Here is an 11307-nt window from a genome sequence, read left to right as displayed (position 1 = left end):
TATATATATATGTGTGTGTGTATATAAGAATTTTTTAAATTTTTATTACCTTATCACCTAAAAATAAGAATATATTTAAAGCTTAAAATTATACTTTTTCATTTAATAATAATAATAATAATAATAATAATTGGCTATCAGGGATTTTTTTTTAGTTTTTAGTTTTGTTTTTTATGTTATGTATATGTTTATGTTTTATTTTTCACTTTTAGAATATGTTGATTTTAGGTAGTCGATTCAATTTATGATAATTCATATGGTTCATTAAAAGGTCCAAAAAACGGTACTTCCAACCATTGGGTACTTTCTAACATTCTATATATGCTCAGTGATATAACTGGAAAGGCAGTAAAAAAAAAGTTCTTTAAATCACAGTAATAAGGAATAAAATTGGTTACTTCCGGTGGTATTTGATCTGTAACCGCATTGACTGTTTTCATAAATATTTCTCTCACAGCCAATTTTTCTCCTTCGTACGTGGTGGTGGTATTCCTATTTGATATGAGTTCTTGAAATCGTCTTCTGTCTTCCATGCACAATCGAAGAAAATTAAGTAATCCCGTTAATTTCGGACTTAAATTTTTAACAGATTCCTTACAGTTTGGAAAATAAGATAATATTAGAGTTTTCTATAAATTGAAGAGAGAGAGAGAGAAAAAAAAAAAAAGTATATCGGTGAAAATAATAATTAATAACGAAGGGTTTTCTTACAGCATATTAATTAATATACCCAATCTCCTTGTATGTTATTTTCTTTTGCTTTTATATCGAGATACGTGTGAAGCTGAGAAATTTCATGTATCGTCGCTCCGGATTCTGGATACGCTCCGGCACAAGTTAATAAAAATTTCCATCTTTTGTCGAGACTCCAAAAATATATATGACTATGGTAGTTTAATATATAAATTTTAAATGAGTGTGCGTGTGTGCGTGCGTGCGCTATGCACCCATGCGAATGCATAGTAAAAGTTTATGAGCCACAGAAAAAAAAAGCTTGATGAACTCACCGGACGATAGCTGGAATGGTCGGACGATTTTCTGGTAAAAAAACTAACATCCAACTGATGAGGTCTTCTGCATCGTTATCAGGTGTTATCAAATTCCATTTTCCCAATATTAAATTGTCAACTATTTCTTTAACTTGTTGTCCGAATGGATGTTGACCTCCGCTTAAAATAAAATGAGTTAACATTCCTGCGGTTGCCACGTCTGCTGCCAATGTGCTCCTCAATTTATTTACTTTTATATACGACGTGATAATTTCTCCAGGCCACCATATCATCGAACATGGTGGCGCGGGTTTTTTTAAATAAAGAGCCTGGAACAATTTGAAATTGTTATGAAAAGTTTTAGCGGGAGTGTGTTGTTATAAGTTAAAAATTTTCAGGAAGATATCATACCACTGAAATTCCAAATTCTGCCAATTTAACGATTCCACTCGAATCAATTAAAACATTTGAAGGTTTTAAATTACCGTGAATGATTGGTGGTTTTTGTGTGTGTAAATAATGGAGTCCAGCCACTACCTAAAAATATCAATAAACGATTACATAACATTTTTCCACACACCCAAAAAAAATAAAAATTTTTTTTTTCTTTTTGATACCTGTTTAATAATATCAAATGATTTAGATTCTAAAATGCAATTATTTTTCAGGTGAAGAATATATTGTCCTAAATTGAAATCCATCAATGGAGTTGCTATTATGGGTTCAAAACCTTCGGACATGTAATAAGGTAAAATATATTTATTATTAATTTTTTTAAGTCTTATCATTATGTTTGACAATATGTCGACGGATGTTGGAAAAGATTTTTTAACGTGTTTCACAGCCATGGGATTTCCCTTGTGATCCAAACCCATTTCGACGGATCCGAAATAACCCGTTTCACCGTAGGGTAGTAAAATTTTACCACTTTTCAACGGGTTCGGAAGTAATATTTCACCATATTGTACGTGACTGTTTTTAATCATTTTTTTCAAATTGCTTATTTCGTTGACCCAACAAAAAAATCTGTTGTTTGGATTTCTCGCCGACGACGACGACGACGACGTTGACGAGGATTCGTTTCCTTCTCTCACCGTTTTAAATAATTTTTGCAAAGGATTATCGCTTGTTTTATTCCAAAGATTATACTGATCTTTTTTATCATCGTTATCGTTTCGCGGAGTCGGAATGCTTTGAGAGCTTTTGGTTTTACTCCCTATGCTTACTATTTCTGAATAAGAATCGGATTTGTAACCCTTGTTAAAAAATATCGTGTTAAGCTCTAATCCATTACCGCTTGAACCTTGACTCAAATCTAGCGGAAATTCTCTACTCGTGTCAACAACGTCTAAAAGTTTCGATTGACTCGATGTTTTTTGCAAAACGTTTCCATTTATCGGTGGCATCCTTTGATTTAACGTAAAATCATTTTCTAACGTTCTTCCGCACGTATCTGATTTTAAATTCGTCGTCATATTTAATCCGTCCAAGTCTAAAAGTCTATCGAGAAAAAGGTGAATGTCATCAATACCTTTGTGATTATTTAAATTATCATTGGGTTGCGGTTGTTGTTGTTGTTGTTGTTGTTGTTGTTGCGTCGTTGTTTTCTTTTCTAAATATTTATTTTTAATTTCTTCCTCTTCGATTTTTTTCAATTTTTCAATTATTTGCGATTCCTTTTGCAAAAGTAATTCTTGGAGTTTTGAAATGACGTCGTTGGATGCTTCTTCGCTGTACCAAACTTTATTTCGTATGACGTTTATCAAAAGATCCCATTCGTGATCGAGTTTGTGAAGGTAATGGGATTCCAATTGCGTGAGCACAACTTTTAATTTAATCAATTGCACGGATTTATCTTCGTTTCCGGTCGTTTTATAATCCGGATAATTGTTCATCCTTTCGTAATTCCAGACTTTTTGATGTTTGGCTATGAAATCTTCGAAAAGGGATTGTAGGTAATTCAAAGCCGGGGAAAGATCTTTTTTAACAGGTTCCAGCGTTTCTTCGCTTGATTTTCTCGTTATGCAATTTTTCAAACCGGAATTTGTTTTAAAATCGACTTCGTTTTTAATCGAATATAGGGTTGTCGTGTCCGACGTCGAAAATATCGTGCTCATGGCTTTGGCAACTTGTTTCAACCTGTTTTCATTTTTTTCAATATTTTTTTTATAATTATCCAAACCGCTTTCGTCGGAACTTCCGGTGCTTCGCGACGTGGCCAAAAGTCCGAATAAATCCGACGGATCGTAACCGACGGTTTTAGTTTTGGAATTTTTTTCCGTTAAGTCGCCATCTTGGATTTGAACGGATTCGTCTTCTTTGGTCGATTTCAAAGCGATTATTTTCAATCGAACCAAATCATCGGATTTATTCAATTTTTCCTTTTTCTCATCGTCCATCGTCATGGCGTTATCGATGATGAATTTTCTCGTTAAATTTTTATTAGTCGCGTCGTCGAATAAATTTTTTTTAACCGTTTTGATTTTAGGTTTTTTTTTAATTTTTTTACTTCCGTACGACGATGAATCCTCTTTGTCCGTCACGACGTCTTTGTTGCTGTTGATGGTTTTTTCAACGGGCATCATTTCGCTGTCGTTGTCCGGGGCGGCGTGAAATTTATCGAAAATATTTTCCCCGTTCTGCAGTTTCGTCATTAAATTTCTGAAAAGTTTAATTTTTCTTTTTATATTTTTAAAATGGACGTCGTCCATTTGAATGTTGTTTTTCTTATTACTGTTATCGAATTCGTCGTCGTATTTTTGATAGAAGGGTTGTAAAATGTTGTAATGATCTTGCAACCACTTTCGACCCGCGTTCGTCGACGGACAAACTAGGAAAAGTGGTAAAAAAGTCGGGTTAACGATATTTTTCAAATTCGACATTCCCGTGTGTTTGAGTATTATGATGCACATTTTCGGACATTGCGAATTTAAAAACAATTGAAACAAATCACTTTCGGTTATGTCGGGATTTGTTTTGTAAATGCAACAATCGCAGTAATTTAATATTTCAGCCAATATCCCCAAAATCGATACGGTGTAATCCAATTGACCAATGTGATTTTTTAACGCCTGTAATTAAAGACGGAGAGAAGAAACATTATTTGGAAAATTACAAAAAAAAAGTTCTTCTTATAATTTTTACACGTCTAACCTGGAACACAATGTCGAAAACTTTTCCTTTTATGAGCATTCTTAATCCTCCCTGAACTTTTTTAATAAAAAAAGAAAAAACCGGGGATAGAAATGTTTCGATTATGTTTCCGGAATCGTTTCTTTTCCCCGGATTCATTAATACTTGTAATCGTCTTATCAAATATTTTTCTTTTTCGTGCGGTGGAAAAGCGTTCAATAGACCCGTCACGGTTTGATTTGATATATTTAATTTTTTTTGACTCGATCTCGATATGGCGTAACACAAAGCCGTACAACCTCTCTGTCGTTAAAAAAAAAAAAAAAAAAAAAAAAAACAAATTACATTTAAATAAATGAATTTTGTATGATTTGAAATCGTTAATGTTTTTATTTTAACTTGATCTTCTGCAAAAGCATCTGCATTGTGACGTAAAAGGCAAAAAACCATATTTTCGTGACCCTTCGAGGCGGCCATCATTAAACCCGTGACACCCTTTTTGTTCGAACTGTTCACGTTGACTCCGAGTTCTATGAGAATGGTGCAAAAATTTATCCAACATTTTCTAACGGCAAAATGAAAAGCTGAATTTCCCGCCTGTGAAAATATCGTTCGATTGCGGTTAAAAGAAAAACGACTATGCTATGACGTATATAAAAGAGATTTTATCATCATCATCATTATTATTACTTTATTTTTGTAATTAATATCAAAAAACTTTCCGTATGTTTTATGATATTGTATTATTGATTCTTCGTCCCAAAAATTTGATTTGATGGCGTGAATGAGAGAATTGTCGCCATTAACGTCTTCTGTTGATATTTTAACGCCTTTCGATGCGAAAAATTCAACGAGTTCTAAATTTTTAAGTTTAACCGCCCATAGAAAAGGAGTCATTCCATTCTGAAATCACAAAAATTATTTTTACTTTAGTTTCTTGTGGGTATGTTTGTAAAATTAAGGATCGGCCATTATTATTTTATGTTAATGTCAGATGAAGAGTATGTGAGAGTTGCACTCACTCGGGTTAGGGTACTTTACCTTTGAATTTCCAACGGTTTTCGGTTTTGATTTTTCATAGTGTGCGAGGGAGGGAGGGAGGGAGGGAGGTAGGGAGGGATGGGTGAAAAGGTTTATCGGGTTTAAATGAATCATTTATAATTAATATTAAATAAAATAAAATAAAAAAAAAGTAATAAATAACCGGAAACGTTTTTTTTTTTTTTTTTTTTGTGGTCTTACTTGATCGTAGCATTCCAGGGTGTATCCTTCTCGGTGAAATTTTTTAACGAGATCGATTTTTCCTAAAATTGTAGCTCCGATCAATATGGGGAGATCATTCTGTAATAGAAATAGGAAACGATCCCAATCGAAATTGTTTTAGTGTTCTCACGTGGATTTGATGGATTTTGATGGATACTTGAAAAAACCGAGTCGGAGGTCTGAAAAAAATTTTCAGTCAAAACAACTTCAGTCATTCGCTAAACAATAACAAGCGACCGTTTTTGTTTGTTTGTTTGTTTGTTTTGTTTTTTATTATTTTTTGGGTTGTTTTAATTTTTCAAAAAAAATTTTCATTTATTTTTACTTTTAAAAAAATTGTGCATTAAATGTTAAAATTTAATGCTTTCGCTTGTTTTGTTTTTTGTTTTTGGGGGATGACCGATTAATAATAATAATAATAATAATAATGGGAAAACTCACCAAATCTTTCGTTTGAATTGCATTTAATAAATCTTGGATTTCTTCTTGTTTTAAAAATGATGTTATCGTTTCGTGTGGTTCCGTCGAACAACTGCTCACTTCATCTTCTTCATTTTTTTCTTTTTCTTTACCAATGGAATTAACGTCTTGTCGACGACGAACCCCCGTTTTTATTTTAGTTTTCTTGCCCTTAGCCATACCACGAGTATTGTTTTCATCATTAGTTTTTAACAAGTTTTAAACAAAATGAAACCCTTTTTTTTTTCTTTTTTTTTTTCTTTTTTTTTTTTTAATAAGTATGTATATGTGCGTGTGTGTGTATATATCGAGTGCGTTTGTGCGCGTGTATATTAATTTATAAAAAATTAAAAATAAATTATTAAATAAAATAAAATGATAATGATAAATTTTTAAATATTAGTAAACATTGTTTACTAACTTGTTTGTCCATTTTAAAAAAAAAAAAAAAAAAAAAAAAAAAAAAAAACCTTTTCCTTAATTTGGAAAAAAAATCATTTGGGGGGTTGGAAAAACCCGATATTTTTTTTTTTTTTTTTTTTTTTTTTTAAATTTTCTTTTTTTCCAAAATTTTCATTTTTTTTTTTTTTTTTTTTCCATTTTTAAATGAAAAAAAGATTTTTAAGAACGTTCGATAGCAAGTCGATAGTACGATATTTAAAAAAATTATCATCATCATCATCATCAATTTATTTATTTATTTGTTAAACATATTTTATTATAAATAAATTATTTTTAAAAAAAATGATGATGATAATACTACTAATCAAAGTCTCATTAATTAATATAAAAACTTTGACATTTGACCTTCGCACAAGAAAATTTTCGTGCGTCATTTTAAAATTATCTTACGATTTGTAATTTTTGTTTTTTTTTTTTCGGGGGGGGGGAATTTCCGCATTTTAACCGTTTTTTAATTATAATAAAAGTGGGGAGGGAGGGAAGGAAATAGGGAAAGAATCAATAATAATAATAATAAGAAATAATATAATATCTTTAATCACAGAATTTTTTACGTACACACACATTTTTTTTTTTTTATTTTTTATTGTCTAATCTCATGAGTATAATAAATAAATATTGCCATGTATGTCAAAAAAAAAAAAAAAAAAAATTTAATAAACTTATGTAACATAAGGTCAATAACAATTTTTTATTTTTTATTTTAATAATAACGTGATTTTATAACAACCGAACGATTAAAAATTAAAATAATAAAACAATAATAAAAACAAACAAATAATTAATTAATTGATTGATTGATTTTTTCGACACATTATTATTATTTATTTATTTATTTGATTGTTCGAACGTTCGCATTTAAAAAAAAATTTAATTTAATAAATTAATAATAATAATAATAATAATAATAATAATGATTAAAATACAATAATTAATTTTTTTTTTATAACTATTACTGCATAATAAATAAATAAATAAATAAAAAGGTTTACGAAATTCGTTTAATTGTTTATTATAATTCGCGGGATTTTTTTTCGAATTTAAAATTATCGTTAGTCGTTTTATCATTATTATTATTCTTATTATTATTATTATTATTATTATTATTATTATTTAAATTCCAAATCCGTTACGCGAATCGAATTAATATTTATTTTTAATATGGAATTCATTCTAATGGAATGGTATTGATTACAAAAATTGAAAACTTACTCCTTTCGGCGCCATTTTTATTTTTATTTATTATTTATTATTAATTTTTTTTTTTTTTTATTAAAAATTTAAATTGATCGTTGTTCGGTTGCTGCGGAATTTATAACCAAGTTTTTTTTTTTCGATAAGAAATTTCTTATCTTAATTCGTATACGATTTCATTATTGTGAATGGTTGTTGTTGTTGTTGTTTGTTATGGCACAACCAATTTATTTAAAAATATATATAATAAATTCTTCGAAGGGCGGTTATGACGTCATTAATCAATCAATATATATATCCCTTTTCATTCGTAAACGGTCGTAGTAATCGTCTTCGTCGTCGTCTTCGTCGTCTGCTGTAAAAAAGGTCATTTAGTAACCGAGTCAATTTAACATGATTATTTATTTATTTATTTATTTATTGTTTCTTCTTCTTATTTATTTTTCTCCGGTTCACTTTGGTCTCGATTCCGACGAATCGTTTATTTCCAACGAAGAATCTAAATTATTATTATTATTATTATTCGGATTTTGAGGTTCTAGTATTGGGTCGTTTGGTGGAGACGATGTTAATTGTACTTCGGACCCGGTAAAACTATTATTTTGAACGGATGAAGAAGAATTTATTTGACTAGAAGGATTATTAAATAAATTTGTAAGAGAATTGACTAATGGTAAAGTTATCGGAAGAGGATTATTATTATTATTATTATTAGTAGTATTGGGGGGAGGAGGAAGAGGAGGAGGAGGAGGAAGATTATTATCCGATTTAGAATGTGGGAATAATACGTTGTAACTCGGAGGTTGATCTAATTCTTCGTATCTCGGCGGTCCCGGAGTCGAGGGTGATTCCAATTCCGTTTGTTGCGAACCACCAGAATTTATTATTAAAAGAGCCGGAGCGACAGCGTTCGACACCAGCGCTTTCGGTCTTCGGCAACAGCATTCCCAAAGGCCGCAAAACATGAGAACGGTTCCGCATATGAGCATTCCCAACATGAGATAACCCCAAGGACCGTAATGTTTTAATACGTCCGGAAGACTTTCCGATTCTCTCACGCCTAATACAATTAAAAAAAAAAAAAAACAAAAATGATGATGATGATAATAATTCGTTTTTCATTTGCTGTTGTTTTGTTTTTGACTCACTTAAATTATCTTCGTCGGGTTGTAAAATAATGGGTTTTTCTGTCGTCGAAGGCAATTCGGTTCTTTTTATCGACCCCAAATTTTCTTTTGACGTCAATTTTTTCAAAAATTCCGATGCCAAAAATTCCCAACCTCTCCCGATTTGCGAACTTTCGGCTAAACCGAATCCAATTTTATCGTAATTATCATCCGGGGAACAAAGTCTTTTATCTTCGTCTCTCCCTTCGAACGGACAATTACGCTTTCCATCGCACACCAACTCTTTCGAAATGCAATAAACTGGATAACCAATGCTTTTGCAAGAAAATTGATCTGGTTGAGAACAAATATCTCGCCCTGGAAAAACAAAAATGTAAGAAAACTAAATTTGTTTATAGAACTTCTAAATTTGTGTCTTATACATTACAAATTATTTCGCATAATGTAAAAAAACGACAACAACGATAATTCCATCTTACCTCTACCGACTGCTGCCACGACTATTTCAGATGCGAGTATATCATTTGAACTTTTTACTCCTGGAACCCATTCAAGCGTTACTTTCGGCGGAAGCAAATCCGTATAAGGTTCGACAGATTCAAATGCTTCTTCCGAACATAAATCCAAACACATTTTCACTTCTTCCGGCCTGAGAACCGGCTACAAAAAAAAATAATAATAATAATAATTAGAACGCGGGAAAGTTTTAGAATATTAGTCAACATTTACCGGAGCTTATTGTTTTGCGTTGTCGTTGTCGTTGTCGTCGTCGTAGAAAGTTACCAACGTAATAATTACATTAAATAATAGGTGATACAAACGGCAGAAAACAACAACAAACAACTCCGGATTTAAAATTTCACTTTTAATACACGCAGCCTTTAACAACAATATTTTTAACAATTTCCGGTACAGTTTTTTTTTTTTTTTATAAAAACATTGATTTTGTATTTGATTTCTCAATGAAATTATTATTATTATTATTATTATTATTACATTTAGGTGAAAGTAAAAAAATTTTTTTTTTGTTGTTGTTTGTACTTACAAACGACACGATGAGAGGACATTTTGCCCTTCCCTTATCATCGTTTTTAACAACATCAGTCTTTTTTTCTCTGGACGTTTTTCTTCTTACAAATAACAAAGATATGGAATGAGTTTCCGGTGCCACGAGTTCGACTCTACAACTCGAATGAATGTTATTCGATGCATCCAATTGTAGTGTTATCGCACCGTCAGGTGATAAACTTAATGTTCTCGTGCCACTGTGTTTGCAAATCCCATTCATAGAAACTATTTGAAAATAAGAAAAAAAAAAAAGGGGGGGCGATTAGAATTCATTTAACCATTGACTTTCGTTTTTATTTTAATTAATTTCAAACCGGAAATAGAAAAAAAAACTGATTATTATGATTCTCACTAAGTGGTCTAAGAAAAAAAAAAAAGGTCATAAATCAATTAAAACGAGTAAGGACAATGTAAATTTAAAATTATGTAATTTATGACTTACATTTCTTTTTTTTTTTTTTTTAAATCAAATTTGAATTAAAATTATTTCTAATCAGGAAAAAGAGAGAGAGAGAGAGATAGAGAAAGGAAAAGATCATCTTTTTGTTCAATTATCATCTATCAAAGGTAGATAGATTGATTTAAAAGGTTAAAAAACTTGGGAGGAGGTCATTACCATTATTCGATACATTTATTTAAATTCTCTCTCTCTCTCTCTTTCGTTTCTTAACCTTTTTTTTTGTCTTCTGGTATAGCGCGTTTTACCCCTGTGGCCATCCAAACATTATTTTTATAATAATACTAATTATTATTATTATTATTTAAATGATTCGTATTCGTTGAAAAAAAAAAAAAAATCCCCGACGGAATTCAAGAAAAAAAAGGAAAAAAAAGAAAATTTATTTTTTATTATTTGAATCGGAAACGGTTCGTCTTCTTCCGTCCGCCATGTTTTTTTTCTTTCTTTCTCTCTGTTGATAATTAAATTTTTTTTTTTTGTTGCAGATTTAAAAAGAAAAACAACAACAACTCGTCTTCTTCTCCTTTTGTTGTTAAATCAAAAGTGTTAAATAATAATAATAATGATGATGATGATTATTCGTGAGGATTCATCGTCGTGAAAATAAAAAAAGGTAAAAGTTCTTTCATTATCATTATCATAATAATAATAATAATAATTATTATTATTATTATTGTTATTATTATTATTATTTCAATATTCTTTCACTCTTTTTCTTTTGCTTTCGATTATTGTTTGTTAGTCATGAGTTATGATTTATCGATGAGTTAAACATAAACAAACGCAAACAAACGCTCACGTACATCGTAAAGACTTTTTAACGTAAAAACCTTTTTTTCCTCATCATCATCATCATCATCATCATCATCCTAATCATCATCTACGTCATCATCAACGTCATCATCGTCGGTATCTCAAACGTGTAAATTCCTAATCGTTTTTTACCTTTTGATAAAAACTTATTCCACCATTGTTTTCTCGTTAGTTTTTTTTTTTTAACCGTTTGTCACATTTTATTAATAATAATGATAATGATAATGATGATGATGATGATGATGATGATTTTATTTCCACAAATCGAATTATTTTTTTAAAATTCCACGATTTTAACATGAAAAATAAATAAATGAAAATCTCGAAAAAGAAAGTTATC

The 11307-nt window shown here is 30.3% G+C and overlaps 2 protein-coding genes across 2 annotated transcripts; both read right to left on the bottom strand.

Annotated features, from left to right (window-relative positions):
* Positions 1-242: 242 nt before the first annotated feature.
* Phum_PHUM319520 (uncharacterized protein) lies at positions 243-6023 on the bottom strand (the record flags this gene model as incomplete). The annotated part of the gene is made up of 10 exons (XM_002427404.1): positions 243-593; positions 731-884; positions 1008-1318; positions 1401-1526; positions 1607-4060; positions 4143-4424; positions 4521-4758; positions 4840-5024; positions 5364-5462; positions 5826-6023. 10 exons carry the CDS (start codon positions 6021-6023, stop codon positions 243-245), a joined length of 4398 nt encoding a protein of 1465 aa, XP_002427449.1.
* Positions 6024-7951: 1928 nt separating this feature from the next.
* On the bottom strand, positions 7952-10411 carry Phum_PHUM319510 (uncharacterized protein; the record flags this gene model as incomplete). The annotated part of the gene is made up of 5 exons (XM_002427403.1): positions 7952-8559; positions 8648-8983; positions 9106-9286; positions 9672-9919; positions 10366-10411. 5 exons carry the CDS (start codon positions 10409-10411, stop codon positions 7952-7954), a joined length of 1419 nt encoding a protein of 472 aa, XP_002427448.1.
* Between the last annotated feature and the right edge of the window lie 896 nt (positions 10412-11307).

The sequence above is a fragment of the Pediculus humanus genome, genomic scaffold (genome assembly GCF_000006295.1).
Source record: "Pediculus humanus corporis 1103172107729 genomic scaffold, whole genome shotgun sequence".
NCBI lineage: Eukaryota > Metazoa > Arthropoda > Insecta > Psocodea > Pediculidae > Pediculus > Pediculus humanus.
This window is presented reverse-complemented; position numbering and strand designations above follow the sequence as displayed.